This window comes from Haliotis rufescens, unplaced genomic scaffold (assembly GCF_023055435.1).
Source record: "Haliotis rufescens isolate VD_foot unplaced genomic scaffold, xgHalRufe1.0.p SCAF_5, whole genome shotgun sequence".
In the NCBI taxonomy this organism is placed as follows: Eukaryota; Metazoa; Mollusca; class Gastropoda; order Lepetellida; family Haliotidae; genus Haliotis; species Haliotis rufescens.
Genome location: NW_025964223.1, coordinates 23,054,151 through 23,077,950, shown reverse-complemented (window position 1 = coordinate 23,077,950; position 23,800 = coordinate 23,054,151). Strand labels below are relative to the sequence as shown.

General features: G+C 37.2%; 1 protein-coding gene across 7 annotated transcripts in view; it reads right to left on the bottom strand.

Annotated features, from left to right (window-relative positions):
* Positions 1–23,800, bottom strand: part of LOC124111740 (phosphatidylinositol phosphatase PTPRQ-like) — a 247,471-nt gene that overhangs the window by 43,370 nt on the left and 180,301 nt on the right. For 4 of the 7 annotated variants that reach the window (XM_048384534.1, XM_048384538.1, XM_048384539.1 and 1 more), the window contains 22 exons: positions 19,467–19,603; positions 18,867–18,989; positions 18,384–18,447; positions 17,550–17,725; positions 17,145–17,340; positions 15,059–15,195; positions 14,442–14,564; positions 13,959–14,022; positions 11,849–11,985; positions 11,228–11,350; positions 10,745–10,808; positions 9,270–9,445; positions 8,865–9,060; positions 6,780–6,916; positions 6,163–6,285; positions 5,680–5,743; positions 4,220–4,395; positions 3,815–4,010; positions 1,729–1,865; positions 1,131–1,253; positions 551–614; positions 113–288 (listed from right to left, as the gene is read on the bottom strand). The exons of 1 other annotated variant lie outside the window; for it this stretch is intronic. In XM_048384534.1, the coding sequence (XP_048240491.1) occupies positions 113–288; positions 551–614; positions 1,131–1,253; positions 1,729–1,865; positions 3,815–4,010; positions 4,220–4,395; positions 5,680–5,743; positions 6,163–6,285; positions 6,780–6,916; positions 8,865–9,060; positions 9,270–9,445; positions 10,745–10,808; positions 11,228–11,350; positions 11,849–11,985; positions 13,959–14,022; positions 14,442–14,564; positions 15,059–15,195; positions 17,145–17,340; positions 17,550–17,725; positions 18,384–18,447; positions 18,867–18,989; positions 19,467–19,603 (2,912 nt within the window). Of the gene's footprint in view, positions 1–112; positions 289–550; positions 615–1,130; positions 1,254–1,728; positions 1,866–3,814; positions 4,011–4,219; positions 4,396–5,679; positions 5,744–6,162; positions 6,286–6,779; positions 6,917–8,864; positions 9,061–9,269; positions 9,446–10,744; positions 10,809–11,227; positions 11,351–11,848; positions 11,986–13,958; positions 14,023–14,441; positions 14,565–15,058; positions 15,196–17,144; positions 17,341–17,549; positions 17,726–18,383; positions 18,448–18,866; positions 18,990–19,466; positions 19,604–21,954; positions 22,007–23,800 lie in introns of all 7 variants that reach the window. 2 more of the 7 variants (XM_048384540.1, XM_048384541.1) reach the window with 1 other exon arrangement.

Sequence of the window (23,800 nt, the reverse complement as noted above, 5' to 3'; positions counted from 1 at the left end):
ATAACCATAAAAAAACTGATATACATGTATTTCAATTAAGGCAGAATGAATGGAGCTTTCACATCGGCTTGTGATCAGAAAACGAGGAAGAGTAACCAGTGGTTATGCTCACGTCTTCCGTAGACTGGTCACAGGTTACATTTATAACTCTGTCAGGTTTGTCGCCGGATGTAACGTTTATCAGATACCCAAGGATGTTGCCATTTGGAAGTGATGGCTTCGTCCACTGTATAGTGATGGAATATGCCGTTGTATTCAATACAACCAAGCTAGCCACGGGACCAGACTCTAGGGAAACGTAAGTATTTGTGTTATGCACATATAAGACATGGACCTATGAACAAAATGTCTAATTCGTTTCATATTGTTTTATAATGCAATGACTACAATTGGATATCCGGTATGTACTCAAAGCAGAGTTAAGACAAACTCACTCACTCAGTGCACTAATTGAACAAATGTAAACATAAGTTGACCTTTCACTTTAATAACAAGTATGAACATGGTGTAATATTTACAAATGACACATTTTTAGAACAGTTTAACTTACCTCCAGTAAGCGTGGTATAATTCTTTTCGGAAACGGTTCCATTGTATTTGTTGAATGCGTGGACCTGTAATCAAATCAAGTTTGTCACTTAGTTTGTAGTGGAGGTAAGTTAAGGAATACGTACAACGCGTTTTACTCTGAATTGTATAGAAAAGCTGATACTGAAGCTGACATTTGCTACATCCCCAGCAAAGGAATCATATGCTACAACCTTAAATTGAAGAGGATGATGTAGTGTTCACTTAACTTGAAATACATATCATAAACAACCAGTACCCATCCTCCAAGCGGGTATATAGCTTAGGATTTAACTATCTTTTTCTGATAGATTGGTTTCTGAGCTTCATTTTGATGCCACCCTTCACATATGTACATCTAAACAAGTGCTACAATTATCAAGTATCCAGTGTCAACGGAAAGTAGTTTTGCTTTGTTTACAAGAGAAGTGTATTGAATCATCTGAGATATTTAGTGCTAAGTTCATTGGGGTTATAAAAGTATTAAAGGGGAACGGGATGATTTGCATACGAGAACATACAATAGTGAGCCTTCTTTGTACACACAGTTTACCCTAACTCACCGAGAACATGTAGTCTACTTGTGCTGTGATGGGTACAACCCGTGAGTAGTTACAGTTCGACTCAGGTTCAGCTGAAATGTTTAATCCTTGGGGATTTTCTGTCACGTTGTGGTTATGTTCTCGCTGTCAAAATGTAACGGAATAATCATACTCGATATACATTGTATTCAATGCATATGTACTCATCATACATATCCACCCTATTCCTAAATCTTCCTTCCTAACTGTGTATATAAACTGCCGGGCAAACGAAAGTATATACTTAAAAATTAGATTTGACCAAAACATTACAAACGTTATCAAATCGTTACTAGTCTGAAAATAGTCGCCGAAACACTGTAAACTTAAAGTGGAAGACCACCACCATGTTTCTGTGTGTGCTTGTATGCGCGTGCGTGCGTTTGTGCGTGCGTATATGTATGTGTGGTATATCTATACCTGATCATGATGCACCGCAACGCATTTTCTGTTATCTAGGCAGGTTTGAGTTTGAGTAAACTTAAAGTAGTCATTGGTTATTCGTACACTTTTTTGTAATTAAAGTAATACAACTCTGTTCAAGTATAATGATCACATTTTTATCTTTAATGAGACATACCTGAGCTCCATACGACAGTATGTAGTATTTTATGTCGCCGTGTCTTTCTGTTTCGTTTGGACAGGAGAAGAAGACTTCCACACTCGTAAAATTGTCTTGTATGTGATCGATGTGAAGATTTTCTACCTTTCCAGGAACTATGAATGAAACATTTCCTTGTCAAGATTTAAGGGCGCATATAAGAATACTGTCGATGATTGTGTTTTGTGTCTTGATTGTCCTTAAACTATCGTTGTCTGAAAACGTAATGAAATTATGTTACAAATACAGTACCGACTTCTTTGGCATACTATTTTGGAACGCATATATTAAACATGGGAATATGGGTCAAATAGGTATAAGCTCTCTTAGAACATTCCGAAAAGGAGTCACAGACAGGTAGTGAAAAACGTATTAGAGAGAATTGATCAATAACAAAAGGATATATGACATCCTATAGTACATAAAGATAAGGGAAGTTCATTCTACCCCGAACATTTAACATCGGCAGCTTGAACTGAAGAACAAAGGTTATGGTGATACAACAATCATATTTTGACACAGTATATTTTATAATTGCCTATATCACGCTCTTGCTTCGGCCATTAGATTGCTAAACAGATATGACAACGTCTCTCCTCCAGAGGCAGAGTTAAACCTTTGTTAAAACTGGGACTTGTCATTGTAACGTCACTGCGGAATACACGTGATATCTATATAACAATGGAGTTTTAAACCTACCATGACTGTTTCAACCCATTACGGATGAAAGACACGACTAAACATTAAATAGGCCCTTCACATATACTACTCAAAAGAAGTTAAAGAACACCCACATTTTCCTTAAGACTACAGTAAATCTGTCTTGGCTGGTGGGTATTGCAACACACATCCTTTAGATTGTGGGTGTTCTTTAACTTGTTTTGAGTAGTATACATACTGCATTGACAATGGATTTTATTATGAAATATGTTTAATTTGGACAGGAGAAAACGATTTCAACATTCGTAAATTTGCCTTGAATATGATCAATATGAAGATGAATCTCTGATAAGGACCCACTATAACAGGATCATATCACGCACTGATCTTCAACATCATATATGTGCCAGTCTCGCATATTGCAGAACCACTTCATCATGGTAATGTTATCCACTTCATTCCCGGGTACGCGCTAAAATACCAGTATAATGAAAGAATTAATAAACTTCTTTTTTTCCGCCAGAATTTACAGCCGCAGATTTGCAATATATCTGATATATCTCGGGGCAAATGCATGGTGCTAGTATTTTCATAAACAAGTGAATTATTAAAAAAGGAATAATACATTTACATTTATGAATAAATTATTAAATATATACACACAATCGTGAGCCTTTACGATACAACAGATTTAAATAAAAGCGACAAAACCCTTTCCATAATCCAGCGAAATCTCTGCTAAGAGCAGAGTCCATTGTTAGAATTCCGATTATATCATGAGCATGTGTTTATGAATCACATAGTGATGATACCAGGTGTTCGCGAAAAGGTGAGGGTATCCTGCGCCACCGGTGTCACCCGTCACAAAAGAAGAGATACTCTGATACCTTTTTTCTAAAACTATAATATGTTTTCACAGAATATTAATCAAAGGATTTCCCAAGTATGCTGGGTTATAATAATACCACATTGTTGGGATACTGTATTTGTAACATATATGCAATACCAAATGCTTTAGAATACTCTTTTGGAATGCGTAGTTGAACTTTGGCAAATATGTCAAATAGTTCAGCTATCTTAGAACATTACAAAAGGGGGAGGCGTCACATATGGTGAAAAACGTCACATGCGTGTTCTGAAAAAGATTTTGTAATGTTTGATACGTTGTTGTCTCTATGTCGAACGTGTAGAGTTCTTATGGGTTATTGGCAGTCATTGATATATGCATCACTATGTAGGCTTGCTATCGTCAGGCCGACGTTTTCTCACAAATGCTTTGAATGTGAAAAGGCTTGTTAATTGTGATGCATCTGATTTGTATTAGATACTTAATGTTAATCACATTTTAATCAATCAAACTTAAGCAGTGTCATTGTAGAATGAACATTAACTCCATCACACGTACCGGTCATGTTGGTTTGAACTGTGGTTTTCCTCCTCTCCCCTGTTCCGTTTATGTTGACACAATATATTGCTATTGTGTAGTTAGTGTAGGATTGTAAGGTTTCAACTTTGTAGTCGTAGAGCTCATTTCTGTCTTGGTTGACAACAGGACCGCTCTTCGTGTGTGAAGTGTCCGTTGCCCTACAGTTCGGTTTGTCCTGTAACATGTAATATATATCCATGATTGTAATTGTCCTGTTAGTGTGTAGATGTTTCATTTTCGTTCACTTCTGCAGACCATATCTTTTTGTGGAAGACAAATGTGCTTCAATAACCAAAAGACAATCATGTATTTCCATGATGAATGTATCTTTATCATAATGTAACGGTCAGAAAATGAAAAAGAGTAACTGGTGGTTGTACTCACGCCGCCCTCAGGATGGTCACAGGTCACATTTATAACTCTTTCATGTTTGCCGTCCGATGTAACGTTTATCAGATACCCAAGGATGTTGCCATTTGGAAGTGATGGCCTGGTCCACTGTATACTGATGGAATCTGCCGTTGTACTCAGTACATCCAAACTAGCCACAGGGCCGGACGCTAGGAAAACGAACATAGTAGTTCAGACCAGTCTACATTCATGTTATGCAAATAGATATCCGGCATATACCCCCAGTCCTTTCGCACATCCACGTTCTCTACTACAACAGGTGCGTAAACAGTGCAGATTCAATCTGGTAATATTTCATGCGCATTGGGAGAGGGCTAATCTTTACCTGAAGCTGTTAAAGTAGTTAAACGAATAGGTGGTTCCTGTCGGTCACGGCTCTTGACAATATGATGATGAAAGAGGATTAGAAAGCAGGACGTACATGAACATGAGATACATATATATTAGATACTGGAGTCGTATTGTGATATGAAGACATTTGAACTGCATACCGTGGTATGTTTGTATTTAATTTGTTCGGAGATTTTTGGAGGTCTGTTATAATTAAACACACAGAAGTTAAGCATGTTGTGTAGACACCCCTTTGTTGGAATGTCAAAATGTTATTTTGGGCTTCCCTCATAAATTACTCTGACATGTTGACAAAAGCGGTGTTCAGCCGATCTCACTCACTCAATGCGATAATTGAAAAACCTAACCATAAGTCACTTCAAAACTATTACGAGCACAGTGTAATCAAATATTTACATATGACACATCCATGGAACAGTTAAACATACCTCCAGTAAGCGTGGTATAATTCTTTTCAGAATTCATGTTATGCAAATTCATATGACGCAAATAGATATCCGGCATATACCCCCAGTTCTTTCGCACATCCTCGTTCTCTACTACAACAGGTGCGTAAACAGTGCAGATTCAATCTGGTAATATTTCATGCGCATTGTGAGAGGGCCAATCTTTACCTGAGGCTGTTAAAATAGTTAAACGAATAGGTGGTTCCTGTCGGTCACGGCTCTTGACAATATGATGATGAAAGGGGATTTGAAAGCAGGACGTACATGAACATGAGATACATATATATTAGATACTGGAGTCGTATGGTGATGTGAAGACATTTGAACTGCATACGTATACCATGGTACGTTTGTATTTAATTTGTTCGGAGACTTTTGGAGGTCTGTTATAATTGAACACACAGAAGTTAAGCATGCCGTGTAGACAACTCTTTGTTGGAATGTCAGCATGTTATTTTGGGCTTCCCTCATAAATTACTCTGACATGTTGACAAATCGGTGTTCAGCCGATCTCACTCACTCAATGCGATAATTGAACAAACCTAACCATAAGTTGACCATTCACTTCAAAACTATTACGAGCACAGTGTAATCAAATATTTACATATGACACATCCATGGAACAGTTAAACATACCTCCAGTAAGCGTGGTATAATTCTTTTCAGAAACGGTTCCATTGTATTTGTTATATGCACGGACCTGTAATCAAATCAAGTTCGTCAAGAGTTTGTGGTTAAGGTAAGTTACGGAATAAGTACATCACGTTTCACTCTTACCGTGCCTCACACGAACTGTATTGAAAAGCTTATACTGAAGTTGACATTTGCTACATTGCAAGCAAAAGAATCTTATGCTACAACCTGAAATTGAAGAGGATAATGTAGTGTTCCGCTTACTTCAAATGATTGTCGTAAATAACAAGTACCCATCCTACAAGTTGGTATTTACCTTAATATTTAACTACCTTTCTTTGATAAATTTAGACTTTGTTTACAACACAAGTGTATGGAATCATCTGAGATATTTAGTGCTTTGGTATTAAAGGGGAACGGGATGATTAACATACGAGAACATACAATAGTGAGCCTTCTTTGTACACACAGTTTACCCTAACTCACCGAGAACATGTAGTGTACTTGTGCTGTGATGGGTACAACCCGTGAGTAGTTACAGTTCGACTCAGGTTCAGCTGAAATGTTTAATCCTTGGGGATTTTCTGTCACGTTGTGGTTATGTTCTCGCTGTCAAAATGTAACGGAATAATCATACTCAATATACATTGTATTCAATGCATATGTACTCATCATACATATCCACCCTATTCCTAAATCTTCCTTCCTAACTGTGTATATAATCTGCCGGGCAAACGAAAGTATATACTTAAAAATTAGATTTGACCAAAACATTACAAACGTTATCAAATCGTTACTAGTCTGAAAATAGTCGCCGAAACACTGTAAACTTAAAGTGGAAGACCACCACCATGTTTCTGTGTGTGCTTGTATGCGCGTGCGTGCGTGCGTGCGTGCGTGCGTGCGTTTGTGCGTGCGTATATGTATGTGTGGTATATCTATACCTGATCATGATGCACGGCAACGCATTTTCTGTTATCTAGGCAGGTTTGAGCTTGAGTAAACTTAAAGTAGTCATTGGTTATTCGTACACTTTTTGTAATTAAAGTAATACAACTCTGTTCAAGTATAATGATCACATTTTTATTTTTAATGAGACATACCTGAGCTCCATACGACAGTATGTAGTATTTTATGTCGCCGTGTCTTTCTGTTTCGTTTGGACAGGAGAAGAAGACTTCCACACTCGTAAAATTGTCTTGTATGTGTTCGATGTGAAGATTTTCTACCTTTCCAGGAACTATGAATGAAACATTTCCTTGTCAAGATTTAAGGGCGCATATAAGAATATTGTCGATAATTGTGAATTAAGTCTTGATTGTCCTTAAACTATCGTTGTCTGAAAACGTAATGAAATTATGTTACAAATACAGTACCGACTTCTTTGGCATACTATTTTGGAACGCATATATTAAACATGGGAATATGGGTCAAATAGGTATAAGCTCTCTTAGAACATTCCGAAAAGGAGTCACAGACAGGTAGTGAAAAACGTATTAGAGAGAATTGATCAATAACAAAAGGATATATGACATCCTATAGTACATAAAGATAAGGGAAGTTCATTCTACCCCGAACATTTAACATCGGCAGCTTGAACTGAACAACAAAGGTTATGGTGATACAACAATCATATTTTGACACAGTATATTTTATAATTGCCTATATCACGCTCTTGCTTCGGCCATTAGATTGCTAAACAGATATGACAACGTCTCTCCTCCAGAGGCAGAGTTAAACCTTTGTTAAAACTGGGACTTGTCATTGTAACGTCACTGCGGAATACACGTGATATCTATATAACAATGGAGTTTTAAACCTACCATGACTGTTTCAACCCATTACGGATGAAAGACACGACTAAACATTAAGAAGGCCCTTCACATATACTACTCAAAAGAAGTTAAAGAACACCCACATTTTCCTTAAGACTACAGTAAATCTGTCTTGGCTGGTGGGTATTGCAACACACATCCTTTAGATTGTGGGTGTTCTTTAACTTGTTTTGAGTAGTATACATACTGCATTGACAATGGATTTTATTATGAAATATGTTTAGTTTGGACAGGAGAAAACGATTTCAACATTCGTAAATTTGCCTTGAATATGATCAATATGAAGATGAATCTCTGATAAGGACCCACTATAACAGGATCATATCACGCACTGATCTTCAACATCATATATGTGCCAGTCTCGCATATTGCAGAACCACTTCATCATGATAATGCTATCCACTTCATTCCCGGGTACGCGCTAAAATACCAGTATAATGAAAGAATTAATAAATTTCTTTTTTTCCGCCAGAATTTACAGCCGCAGATTTGCAATATATCTGATATATCTCGGGACAAATGCATGGTGCTAGTATTTTCATAAACAAGTGAATTATTAAAAAAGGAATAATACATTTACATTTATGAATAAATTATTAAATATATACACACAATCGTGAGCCTTTACGATACAACAGATTTAAATAAAAGCGACAAAGCCCTTTCCATAATCCAGCGAAATCTCTGCTAAGAGCAGAGTCTATTGTTAGAATTCCGATTATATCATGAGCATGTGTTTATGAATCACATAGTGATGATACAAGGTGTTCGCGAAAAGGTGAGGGTATCCTGCGCCACCGGTGTCACCCGTCACAAAAGAAGAGATACTCTGATACCTTTTTCTAAAACTATAATATGTTTTCACAGAATATTAATCAAAGGATTCCCCAAGTATGCTGGGTTATAATAATACCACATTGTTGGGATACTGTATTTGTAATATATATGCAATACCAAATGCTTTAGAATACTCTTTTGGAATGCGTAGTTGAACTTTGGCAAATATGTCAAATAGTTCAGCTATCTTAGAACATTACAAAAGGGGGAGGCGTCACATATGGTGAAAAACGTCACATGCGTGTTCTGAAAAAGATTTTGTAATGTTTGATACGTTGTTCTTTCTATGTCGAACGTGTAGAGTTCTTATGGGTTATTGGCAGTCATTGATATATGCATCACTATGTAGGCTTGCCATCGTCAGGCCGACGTTTTCTCACAAATGCTTTGAATGTGAAAAGGCTTGTAAATTGTGATTCATCTGATTTGTATTAAATACTTAATGTTAATCACATTTTGATCAATCAAACTTAAGCAGTGTCATTGTAGAATGAACATTAACTCCATCACACGTACCGGTCATGTTGGTTTGAAATGTGATGTTCCTCTCCACCCCTGTTCCGTTTATGTTGACACAGGATATTACTATTGTGTAGTTAGTGTAGGATTCTAAGCCTGTAATGTTGTAGTCACACAGCTCATTTCTGTCTTGGTTGACAACAGGAGCACTCTCCGTGTTTGAAGTGTCCGTTTCCCTACAGTTCGGTTTGCCCTGTAACATGAAATATATATCCATGATTGTAATTGTCCTGTTAGTGTTAAGATATTTCGTTTTCGTTCACTTCTGCAGACCATATCTTTTTGTGGAAGACAAATGTGCTTCAATAACCAAAAGACAATCATGTATTTCCATGATGAATGTATCTTTATCATAATGTAACGGTCAGAAAATGAAAAAGAGTAACTGGTGGTTGTACTCACGCCGCCCTCAGGATGGTCACAGGTCACATTTATAACTCTTTCATGTTTGCCGTCCGATGTAACGTTTATCAGATACCCAAGGATGTTGCCATTTGGAAGTGATGGCCTGGTCCACTGTATACTGATGGAATCTGCCGTTGTACTCAGTACATCCAAACTAGCCACAGGGCCGGACGCTAGGAAAACGAACATAGTAGTTCAGACAGGTCTACATTCATGTTATGCAAATACATATGACGCAAATAGATATCCGGCATATACCCCCAGTCCTTTCGCACATCCACGTTCTCTACTACAACAGGTGCGTAAACAGTGCAGATTCAATCTGGTAATATTTCATGCGCATTGGGAGAGGGCTAATCTTTACCTGAAGCTGTTAAAGTAGTTAAACGAATAGGTGGTTCCTGTCGGTCACGGCTCTTGACAATATGATGATGAAAGAGGATTAGAAAGCAGGACGTACATGAACATGAGATACATATATATTAGATACTGGAGTCGTATTGTGATATGAAGACATTTGAACTGCATACCGTGGTATGTTTGTATTTAATTTGTTCGGAGATTTTTGGAGGTCTGTTATAATTAAACACACAGAAGTTAAGCATGTTGTGTAGACACCCCTTTGTTGGAATGTCAAAATGTTATTTTGGGCTTCCCTCATAAATTACTCTGACATGTTGACAAAAGCGGTGTTCAGCCGATCTCACTCACTCAATGCGATAATTGAAAAACCTAAACATAAGTCACTTCAAAACTATTACGAGCACAGTGTAATCAAATATTTACATATGACACATCCATGGAACAGTTAAACATACCTCCAGTAAGCGTGGTATAATTCTTTTCAGAATTCATGTTATGCAAATACATATGACGCAAATAGATATCCGGCATATACCCCCAGTCCTTTCGCACATCCTCGTTCTCTACTACAACAGGTGCGTAAACAGTGCAGATTCAATCTGGTAATATTTCATGCGCATTGTGAGATGGCCAATCTTTACCTGAGGCTGTTAAAATAGTTAAACGAATAGGTGGTTCCTGTCGGTCACGGCTCTTGACAATATGATGATGAAAGGGGATTTGAAAGCAGGACGTACATGAACATGAGATACATATATATTAGATACTGGAGTCGTATGGTGATATGAAGACATTTGAACTGCATACGTATACCATGGTACGTTTGTATTTAATTTGTTCGGAGACTTTTGGAGGTCTGTTATAATTGAACACACAGAAGTTAAGCATGCCGTGTAGACAACTCTTTGTTGGAATGTCAGCATGTTATTTTGGGCTTCCCTCATAAATTACTCTGACATGTTGACAAATCGGTGTTCAGCCGATCTCACTCACTCAATGCGATAATTGAACAAACCTAACCATAAGTTGACCATTCACTTCAAAACTATTACGAGCACAGTGTAATCAAATATTTACATATGACACGTCCATGGAACAGTTAAACATACCTCCAGTAAGCGTGGTATAATTCTTTTCAGAAACGGTTCCATTGTATTTGTTATATGCACGGACCTGTAATCAAATCAAGTTCGTCAAGAGTTTGTGGTGAAGGTAAGTTACGGAATAAGTACATCACGTTTCACTCTTACCGTGCCTCACACGAACTGTATTGAAAAGCTTATACTGAAGTTGACATTTGCTACATTCCCAGCAAAAGAATCTTATGCTACAACCTGAAATTGAAGAGGATAATGTAGTGTTCCGCTTACTTCAAATGATTGTCGTAAATAACAAGTACCCATCCTACAAGTTGGTATTTACCTTAATATTTAACTACCTTTCTTTGATAAATTTAGACTTTGATTACAACACAAGTGTATGGAATCATCTGAGATATTTAGTGCTTTGGTATTAAAGGGGAACGGGATGATTTGCATACGAGAACATACAATAGTGAGCCTTCTTTGTACACACAGTTTACCCTAACTCACCGAGAACATGTAGTGTACTTGTGCTGTGATGGGTACAACCCGTGAGTAGTTACAGTTCGACTCAGGTTCAGCTGAAATGTTTAATCCTTGGGGATTTTCTGTCACGTTGTGGTTATGTTCTCGCTGTCAAAATGTAACGGAATAATCATACTCAATATACATTGTATTCAATGCATATGTACTCATCATACATATCCACCCTATTCCTAAATCTTCCTTCCTAACTGTGTATATAATCTGCCGGGCAAACGAAAGTATATACTTAAAAATTAGATTTGACCAAAACATTACAAACGTTATCAAATCGTTACTAGTCTGAAAATAGTCGCCGAAACACTGTAAACTTAAAGTGGAAGACCACCACCATGTTTCTGTGTGTGCTTGTATGCGCGTGCGTGCGTGCGTGCGTGCGTGCGTGCGTGCGTTTGTGCGTGCGTATATGTATGTGTGGTATATCTATACCTGATCATGATGCACGGCAACGCATTTTCTGTTATCTAGGCAGGTTTGAGCTTGAGTAAACTTAAAGTAGTCATTGGTTATTCGTACACTTTTTGTAATTAAAGTAATACAACTCTGTTCAAGTATAATGATCACATTTTTATCTTTAATGAGACATACCTGAGCTTCATACGACAGTATGTAGTATTTTATGTCGCCGTGTCTTTCTGTTTCGTTTGGACAGGAGAAGAAGACTTCCACACTCGTAAAATTGTCTTGTATGTGTTCGATGTGAAGATTTTCTACCTTTCCAGGAACTATGAATGAAACATTTCTTTGTCAAGATTTAAGGGCGCATATAAGAATACTGTCGATAATTGTGAATTGTGTCTTGATTGTCCTTAAACTATCGTTGTCTGAAAACGTAATGAAATTATGTTACAAATACAGTACCGACTTCTTTGGCATACTATTTTGGAACGCATATATTAAACATGGGAATATGGGTCAAATAGGTATAAGCTCTCTTAGAACATTCCGAAAAGGAGTCACAGACAGGTAGTGAAAAACGTATTAGAGAGAATTGATCAATAACAAAAGGATATATGACATCCTATAGTACATAAAGATAAGGGAAGTTCATTCTACCCCGAACATTTAACATCGGCAGCTTGAACTGAAGAACAAAGGTTATGGTGATACAACAATCATATTTTGACACAGTATATTTTATAATTGCCTATATCACGCTCTTGCTTCGGCCATTAGATTGCTAAACAGATATGACAACGTCTCTCCTCCAGAGGCAGAGTTAAACCTTTGTTAAAACTGGGACTTGTCATTGTAACGTCACTGCGGAATACACGTGATATCTATATAACAATGGAGTTTTAAACCTACCATGACTGTTTCAACCCATTACGGATGAAAGACACGACTAAACATTAAGAAGGCCCTTCACATATACTACTCAAAAGAAGTTAAAGAACACCCACATTTTCCTTAAGACTACAGTAAATCTGTCTTGGCTGGTGGGTATTGCAACACACATCCTTTAGATTGTGGGTGTTCTTTAACTTGTTTTGAGTAGTATACATACTGCATTGACTACAACAGGTGCGTAAACAGTGCAGATTCAATCTGGTAATATTTCATGCGCATTGGGAGAGGGCTTATCTTTACCTGAAGCTGTTAAAGTAGTTAAACGAATAGGTGGTTCCTGTCGGTCACGGCTCTTGACAATATGATGATGAAAGAGGGTTAGAAAGCAGGACGTACATGAACATGAGATACATATATATTAGATACTGGAGTCGTATTGTGATATGAAGACATTTGAACTGCATACCGTGGTATGTTTGTATTTAATTTGTTCGGAGATTTTTGGAGGTCTGTTATAATTAAACACACAGAAGTTAAGCATGTTGTGTAGACACCCCTTTGTTGGAATGTCAAAATGTTATTTTGGGCTTCCCTCATAAATTACTCTGACATGTTGACAAAAGCGGTGTTCAGCCGATCTCACTCACTCAATGCGATAATTGAAAAACCTAAACATAAGTCACTTCAAAACTATTACGAGCACAGTGTAATCAAATATTTACATATGACACATCCATGGAACAGTTAAACATACCTCCAGTAAGCGTGGTATAATTCTTTTCAGAATTCATGTTATGCAAATACATATGACGCAAATAGATATCCGGCATATACCCCCAGTCCTTTCGCACATCCTCGTTCTCTACTACAACAGGTGCGTAAACAGTGCAGATTCAATCTGGTAATATTTCATGCGCATTGTGAGATGGCCAATCTTTACCCGAGGCTGTTAAAATAGTTAAACGAATAGGTGGTTCCTGTCGGTCACGGCTCTTGACAATATGATGATGAAAGGGGATTTGAAAGCAGGACGTACATGAACATGAGATACATATATATTAGATACTGGAGTCGTATGGTGATATGAAGACATTTGAACTGCATACGTATACCATGGTACGTTTGTATTTAATTTGTTCGGAGACTTTTGGAGGTCTGTTATAATTGAACACACAGAAGTTAAGCATGCCGTGTAGACAACTCTTTGTTGGAATGTCAGCATGTTATTTTGGGCTTCCCTCATAAATTACTCTGACATGTTGACAAATCGGTGTTCAGCCGATCTCACTCACTCAATGCGATAATTGAACAAACCTAACCATAAGTTGACCATTCACTTCAAAACTATTACGAGCACAGTGTAATCAAATATTTACATATGACACGTCCATGGAACAGTTAAACATACCTCCAGTAAGCGTGGTATAATTCTTTTCAGAAACGGTTCCATTGTATTTGTTATATGCACGGACCTGTAATCAAATCAAGTTCGTCAAGAGTTTGTGGTGAAGGTAAGTTACGGAATAAGTACATCACGTTTCACTCTTACCGTGCCTCACACGAACTGTATTGAAAAGCTTATACTGAAGTTGACATTTGCTACATTCCCAGCAAAAGAATCTTATGCTACAACCTGAAATTGAAGAGGATAATGTAGTGTTCCGCTTACTTCAAATGATTGTCGTAAATAACAAGTACCCATCCTACAAGTTGGTATTTACCTTAATATTTAACTACCTTTCTTTGATAAATTTAGACTTTGTTTACAACACAAGTGTATGGAATCATCTGAGATATTTAGTGCTTTGGTATTAAAGGGGAACGGGATGATTTACATACGAGAACATACAATAGTGAGCCTTCTTTGTACACACAGTTTACCCTAACTCACCGAGAACATGTAGTGTACTTGTGCTGTGATGGGTACAACCCGTGAGTAGTTACAGTTCGACTCAGGTTCAGCTGAAATGTTTAATCCTTGGGGATTTTCTGTCACGTTGTGGTTATGTTCTCGCTGTCAAAATGTAACGGAATAATCATACTCAATATACATTGTATTCAATGCATATGTACTCATCATACATATCCCCCCTTTTCCTAAATCTTCCTTCCTAACTGTGTATATAATCTGCCGGGCAAACGAAAGTATATACTTAAAAATTAGATTTGACCAAAACATTACAAACGTTATCAAATCGTTACTAGTCTGAAAATAGTCGCCGAAACACTGTAAACTTAAAGTGGAAGACCACCACCATGTTTCTGTGTGTGCTTGTATGCGCGTGCGTGCGTGCGTGCGTGCGTGCGTGCGTGCGTGCGTGCGTATATGTATGTGTGGTATATCTATACCTGATCATGATGCACGGCAACGCATTTTCTGTTATCTAGGCAGGTTTGAGCTTGAGTAAACTTAAAGTAGTCATTGGTTATTCGTACACTTTTTGTAATTAAAGTAATACAACTCTGTTCAAGTATAATGATCACATTTTTATCTTTAATAAGACATACCTGAGCTTCATACGACAGTATGTAGTATTTTATGTCGCCGTGTCTTTCTGTTTCGTTTGGACAGGAGAAGAAGACTTCCACACTCGTAAAATTGTCTTGTATGTGTTCGATGTGAAGATTTTCTACCTTTCCAGGAACTATGAATGAAACATTTCCTTGTCAAGATTTAAGGGCGCATATAAGAATACTGTCGATAATTGTGAATTGTGTCTTGATTGTCCTTAAACTATCGTTGTCTGAAAACGTAATGAAATTATGTTACAAATACAGTACCGACTTCTTTGGCATACTATTTTGGAACGCATATATTAAACATGGGAATATGGGTCAAATAGGTATAAGCTCTCTTAGAACATTCCGAAAAGGAGTCACAGACAGGTAGTGAAAAACGTATTAGAGAGAATTGATCAATAACAAAAGGATATATGACATCCTATAGTACATAAAGATAAGGGAAGTTCATTCTACCCCGAACATTTAACATCGGCAGCTTGAACTGAAGAACAAAGGTTATGGTGATACAACAATCATATTTTGACACAGTATATTTTATAATTGCCTATATCACGCTCTTGCTTCGGCCATTAGATTGCTAAACAGATATGACAACGTCTCTCCTCCAGAGGCAGAGTTAAACCTTTGTTAAAACTGGGACTTGTCATTGTAACGTCACTGCGGAATACACGTGATATCTATATAACAATGGAGTTTTAAACCTACCATGACTGTTTCAACCCATTACGGATGAAAGACACGACTAAACATTAAGAAGGCCCTTCACATATACTACTCAAAAGAAGTTAAAGAACACCCACATTTTCCTTAAGACTACAGTAAATCTGTCTTGGCTGGTGGGTATTGCAACACACACCCTTTAGATTGTGGGTGTTCTTTAACTTGTTTTGAGTAGTATACATACTGCATTGACAATGGATTTTATTATGAAATATGTTTAGTTTGGACAGGAGAAAACGATTTCAACATTCGTAAATTTGCCTTGAATATGATCAATATGAAGATGAATCTCTGATAAGGACCCACTATAACAGGATCATATCACGCACTGATCTTCAACATCATATATGTGCCAGTCTCGCATATTGCAGAACCACTTCATCATGATAATGCTATCCACTTCATTCCCGGGTACGCGCTAAAATACCAGTATAATGAAAGAATTAATAAATTTCTTTTTTTTCCGCCAGAATTTACAGCCGCAGATTTGCAATATATCTGATATATCTCGGGACAAATGCATGGTGCTAGTATTTTCATAAACAAGTGAATTATTAAAAAAGGAATAATACATTTACATTTATGAATAAATTATTAAATATATACACACAATCGTGAGCCTTTACGATACAACAGATTTAAATAAAAGCGACAAAGCCCTTTCCATAATCCAGCGAAATCTCTACTAAGAGCAGAGTCTATTGTTAGAATTCCGATTATATCATGAGCATGTGTTTATGAATCACATAGTGATGATACAAGGTGTTCGCGAAAAGGTGAGGGTATCCTGCGCCACCGGTGTCACCCGTCACAAAAGAAGAGATACTCTGATACCTTTTTCTAAAACTATAATATGTTTTCACAGAATATTAATCAAAGGATTCCCCAAGTATGCTGGGTTATAATAATACCACATTGTTGGGATACTGTATTTGTAATATATATGCAATACCAAATGCTTTAGAATACTCTTTTGGAATGCGTAGTTGAACTTTGGCAAATATGTCAAATAGTTCAGCTATCTTAGAACATTACAAAAGGGGGAGGCGTCACATATGGTGAAAAACGTCACATGCGTGTTCTGAAAAAGATTTTGTAATGTTTGATACGTTGTTGTTTCTATGTCGAACGTGTAGAGTTCTTATGGGTTATTGGCAGTCATTGATATATGCATCACTATGTAGGCTTGCCATCGTCAGGCCGACGTTTTCTCACAAATGCTTTGAATGTGAAAAGGCTTGTAAATTGTGATGCATCTGATTTGTATTAAATACTTAATGTTAATCACATTTTGATCAATCAAACTTAAGCAGTGTCATTGTAGAATGAACATTAACTCCATCACACGTACCGGTCATGTTGGTTTGAAATGTGATGTTCCTCTCCACCCCTGTTCCGTTTATGTTGACACAGGATATTACTATTGTGTAGTTAGTGTAGGATTCTAAGCCTGTAATGTTGTAGTCACACAGCTCATTTCTGTCTTGGTTGACAACAGGAGCACTCTCCGTGTTTGAAGTGTCCGTTTCCCTACAGTTCGGTTTGCCCTGTAACATGAAATATATATCCATGATTGTAATTGTCCTGTTAGTGTTAAGATATTTCGTTTTCGTTCACTTCTGCAGACCATATCTTTTTGTGGAAGACAAATGTGCTTCAATAACCAAAAGACAATCATGTATTTCCATGATGAATGTATCTTTATCATAATGTAACGGTCAGAAAATGAAAAAGAGTAACTGGTGGTTGTACTCACGCCGCCCTCAGGATGGTCACAGGTCACATTTATAACTCTTTCATGTTTGCCGTCCGATGTAACGTTTATCAGATACCCAAGGATGTTGCCATTTGGAAGTGATGGCCTGGTCCACTGTATACTGATGGAATCTGCCGTTGTACTCAGTACATCCAAACTAGCCACAGGGCCGGACGCTAGGAAAACGAACATAGTAGTTCAGACCGGTCTACATTCATGTTATGCAAATACATATGACGCAAATAGATATCCGGCATATACCCCCAGTCCTTTCGCACATCCACGTTCTCTACTACAACAGGTGCGTAAACAGTGCAGATTCAATCTGGTAATATTTCATGCGCATTGTGAGATGGCCAATCTTTACCTGAGGCTGTTAAAATAGTTAAACGAATAGGTGGTTCCTGTCGGTCACGGCTCTTGACAATATGATGATGAAAGGGGATTTGAAAGCAGGACGTACATGAACATGAGATACATATATATTAGATACTGGAGTCGTATGGTGATGTGAAGACATTTGAACTGCATACGTATACCATGGTACGTTTGTATTTAATTTGTTCGGAGACTTTTGGAGGTCTGTTATAATTGAACACACAGAAGTTAAGCATGCCGTGTAGACAACTCTTTGTTGGAATGTCAGCATGTTATTTTGGGCTTCCCTCATAAATTACTCTGACATGTTGACAAATCGGTGTTCAGCCGATCTCACTCACTCAATGCGATAACTGAACAAACCTAACCATAAGTTGATCATTCACTTCAAAACTATTACGAGCACAGTGTAATCAAATATTAAATATGACATATCCATGGAACAGTTAAACATACCTCCAGTAAGCGTGGTATAATTCTTTTCAGAAACGGTTCCATTGTATTTGTTATATGCACGGACCTGTAATCAAATCAAGTTCGTCAAGAGTTTGTGGTGAAGGTAAGTTACGGAATAAGTACATCACGTTTCACTCTTACCGTGCCTCACACGAACTGTATTGAAAAGCTTATACTGAAGTTGACATTTGCTACATTCCCAGCAAAAGAATCTTATGCTACAACCTGGAATTGAAGAGGATAATGTAGTGTTCCGCTTACTTCAAATAAATATCGTAAATAACAAGTACCAATCTTACAAGTTGGTATTTACCTTAGGCTTTAACTACCTTTCTTTGATAACTTTGGACTTTGTTTACAACACAAGTGTATGGAATCATCTGAGATATTTAGTGCTTTGGTATTAAAGGGGAACGGGATGATTAACATACGAGAACATACAATAGTGAGCCTTCTGTGTACACACAGTTTACCCTAACTCACCGAGAACATGTAGTGTACTTGTGCTGTGATGGGTACAACCCGGGAGTAGTTACAGTTCGACTCAGGTTCAGCTGAAATGTTTAATCCTTGGGGATTTTCTGTCACGTTGTGGTTATGTTCTCGCTGTCAAAATGTAACAGAATAATCATACTCGATATACATTGTATTCAATGCATATGTACTCATCATACATATCCACCCTATTCCTAAATCTTCCTTCCTAACTGTGTATATAAACTGCCGGGCAAACGAAAGTATACACTTAAAAATTAGATTTGACCAAAACATTACAAACGTTATCAAATCGTTACTAGTCTTAAAATAGTCGCCGAAACACTGTAAACTTAAAGTGGAAGACCACCACCATATTTCTGTGTGTGCTTGTATGCGCGTGCGTGCTTGCGTGCGTGCGTGCGTATATGTATGTGTGGTATATCTATACCTGATCATGATGCACGGCAACGCATTATCTGTTATCTAGGCAGGTTTGAGCTGGAGTAAATTTGAAGAAGTCATTGGTTATTCGTACACTTTTTTTGTAATTAAAGTAATACAACTCTGTTCAAGTGTAATCACATTTTTATCTTTAATGAGACATACCTGAGCTTCATACGACAGTATGTAGTATTTTATGTCGCCGTGTCTTTCTGTTTCGTTTGGACAGGAGAAGAAGACTTCCACACTCGTAAAATTGTCTTGTATGTGTTCGATGTGAAGATTTTCTACCTTTCCAGGAACTATGAATGAAACATTTCCTTGTCAAGATTTAAGGGTGCATTTAAGAATACTGTCGATAATCGTGAATTGTGTCTTGATTGTCCTTAAACTATCGTTGTCTGAAAACGTAATGAAATTATGTTACAAATACAGTACCGACTTCTTTGGCATACTATTTTGGAACGCATATATTAAACATGGGAATATGGGTCAAATAGGTATAAGCTCTCTGAGAACATTCCGAAAAGGAGTCACAGACAGGTAGTGAAAAACGTATTAGAGAGAATTGATCAATAACAAAAGGATATATGACATCCCATAGTACATAAAGATAAGGGAAGTTCATTCTACCCCGAACATTTAACATAGGCAGCTTGAACTGAACAACAAAGGTTATGGTGATACAACAATCATATTTTGACACAGTATATTTTATAATTGCCTATATCACGCTCTTGCTCCGGCCGTTAGATTGCTAAATCGATACGACAACGTCTCTCCTCCAGAGGCAGAATTAAACCTTGGTTAAAACTGGGACTTGTCATTGTAATGTCAGTGCGGAATACACGTGATATCTATATAACAATGGAGTTCTAAACCTGCCACGACTGTTTCAACCCGTTACGGATGAAAGATACGACTAAAAATTAAGTAGGCCCTTCACATACATACTGCATTGACAATGGATTTTATTAAGACATATATTTAGTTTCGACAGGAGAAAACGATTTCAACATTCGTAAATTTGCCTTGAATATGATCAATATGCAGATGAATATCTGATAAGGACCCACTATAACAGGATCATATCACGCACTAATCTTCAACATTATATATGTAGCAGTCTCGCATATTGCAGAACCACTTCATCATGATAATGCTATCCACTTCATCCCCGGCCACGTGCTAAAATACTAGCATAATGAAAGAATTAATAAACTTCTTTTTTCCCGCCAGCAGTATATCTGATATATCTCGGGGCAAATGCATGGTACTAGTATTTTCATAAACAAGTGAATTATTAAAAAAAGAATAATACACTTACATTTATGAATAAATTATTAAATATATACACACAATCGTGAGCCTTTACGATACAACAGATTTAAATAAAAGCGACAAAACCCTTTCCATTATCCAGCGAAATCTCTGCTAAGAGTCCATTGTTAGATTCCGATTATATCATGAGCATGTGTTTATGAATCAAATAGTGATGATACCAGGTGTTCGCGAAAAGGTGAGGGTATCCTGCGCCACCGGTTTCACCCGTCACAAAAGAAGAGATTCTCTGATACCTTTTTTTTGAAACTTATATATACACAGAATAATAATCAAAAGCTTTCCCAAGTATGCTGGGTCATAATAATACCACGTTGTATTTGAACCGATCACAGATCAGATCACTGATATAAACAAAGAAAGAAGAAACCCTGATGAGATTGGTCACGTGCGAATTATACATTTTTCGTAAGTGTTTCTTACTTCTAAAGTGTTTTACTTTAGCATATTATAGCTGGTACGTCTTCTGTGCATTTACGATTTGGAACAATGAGAGACGGCAGACAACAAACAACGCGCCATTCAACATGCTCATTTGGATGATTGGTAAGAAGCCTAAGACATCCATTAGCAGTTGCCTATTATGCGAACTATTAAATATTATATTTTCAAAATAAAATCTTGTAGAAGACTTGCTCGAAATATTGTTTATGACAAAAATAAATTGACTTGTTATGGGATAACGTTCGGTTTGGACACACGTTATTACATGTTTGATATTCAGTTAAACTTTACATTATTATGTACGTCAAAGCTCACACAATTATTGTTACAATGTGTTGCCATTGCTTTCTGTATTTATTCATACAGCTTATGCAAGGCAGAAAAGTAAGGACAATCTGCATTATATATTCACGCAGTATTGTGTACTGTGGAAAATCAATTTCTATTACGACTATAAACATATTTGCACAGCCGGACAGAGTTGTCTAGAAATATTTGGGGAGTATTATGAGTTATTATTCATAAGCCGTCGACATTTTCCAAATCCAAACGATATAGAGGACAACCAATGACATATAGTTCATACTGTTTAATTCATCAAAACACTACCAGTTGAAATTGTAGCTCCTGTTTTATTGTGGGTGGACGGGAAATAGTAAAAGCATTTCGCGGCATCACTATTTGATCATGTTTCACACATGTTTATGATATAGTTGGATTTGTTCAGTGAGCTCTTCTTTAAGTAGAGATTTCGTATGATCATGGGGATATTATGTGTGACACATTGTTTAACGCGGAATTGAGCAAACATAAACAGCAGTTGACCTCTCACTTAAAATCAGTATTGATCAGGAAAGGTTGAACATACTTCTAGCAGGTGTACACGTAGCACCTTTCGCTCCATCGCAGGATGTTTGTATCTGAAATCAAATGAAAGCTAATGAAATCAAGTCTGCGGTGAATATAAGTAGAGACCTATGCCATATACTGTAACTAAGGCACTCAGGAATAGCCCATGTACAATGAGACCGATCCTAAAACAACATAGGGTCCAGTACGATTACAAGGTTGTAACATAGTGGCTCTGTACTGGTGACACACCAAAAGGGTATAAACAGGCATTTTGTTTGCCATCTGAGGTGCATACATGAAGTACGTATGCTATTCTGTTTCTCAATTTAAATTCTCCCCTTCCTTCTTCGTGTAACCCATGTACAAAGGACAAAGGCTCTCTGGTGATACATGGAAAGATATGCTGGCTAAGTGCATGCGGTGCCATTTGTGAGTGAGGTAGGTATGCTAATAAGTAGTACTGGATAGTCTGCTGCAACAACATCCACATCACAACGATAAACAAAACACAATACACCATTATTGCAATCAGGTAAATTTGTTATACATGTAAACAAACGTGTGAGTGTTTAACGCGTTGGAAATGTATTTCCGTTTTGTCAGACAAGTCCCGGTCTTAAAATCTGTAAGGTTTAGATCCAAATATATATATTTGTTTTGTAATTATTGACGTTTGATATGTGACCCAACATATATGACATTTAATTCCACTTGACCTACAGACTGACCAGGTTTGGACGTTGCATGTTTAGTTTTGTCAGTACAGTTTTTGTGTACGTATCAAATACAGTGAAGAATAACATCTCCTCAAAAATACAAGCATTATAAATTTCAAATCGCTCTTACTCGAAAATTGTGTTTTTGGAGTAACTGTTGGAACAACCTGGTTTTCAGGACACGATATGACCCAACAAACTTGACCTACAGACTGGCTAGGTTTAATTGTTTCATGTTTAGTTTTGTCAGTATAGTTTTCTCTGCTTTTAATTTCCTTACAGGATCAGGAAACAATGTTCCGTGAAATTATCTTTTATTTCGGCCATTTCCTCAACTGTACACCTGTTTCTGTACCTTGAAAAGGTCATTCCATTTCTCTAATACAACATGCGAGCAATAATTATTGCTCCTATAAGGAAATATATATTTTAAGTTATTAAATAGAGGCGGTTTGATTGACTGTTGCATCTACTTCACCAGATAGCTGCCTAGATGTGCAACAAACTCGTTTCATCCACTTCAAGCCTGCGCGTTCTGAACGTCTATCGAAAAGCCTCGAATGTCGATTGAAATATATGCAACAAAGCACTTTTCAAAATTTCATAAACGTCCGCATCAGCATCAGTCAATCTGAAATAAACTTCTGATGGTTTGCATTTCTTTCAAATCAAAGTAGATAAGGATACAGATCGTCTTTTTCATTTAGGAGATAAACATACTGTGTTTTCAATGTAGAGTTAGGTTACCTGTAGATTTAACCCCGCTAAATTGAATTTGGAACCGAACGCGCAGTATGTTTATCTCCATTCTACCATGACTAAATAAAACGCGAACTCTTTGGTGTTAGCAAATATACTGACTGGAGCGGCATGGGTTGAGTTTAGTGTTTTGAGTGGGACATCGATCTGAATTACGGAATCACCGAACAAAACATGATGCTGTATATACTCAAGCAGTTTGTTTACATTGAAAGCATATAAGCACGGCAACTTGGTAACCTAACATGAGGTGGGCATCCCTAAAGAAAACAAAGCAAGCTTTGCGAGGCTTTCGTTCTACATCGCGCGTCACCATTATAACGTCATATCGCTCATTGTGACGCAAAAAATATGACGTCACAGTCGTATATAGAAAAGCGCCAAAAT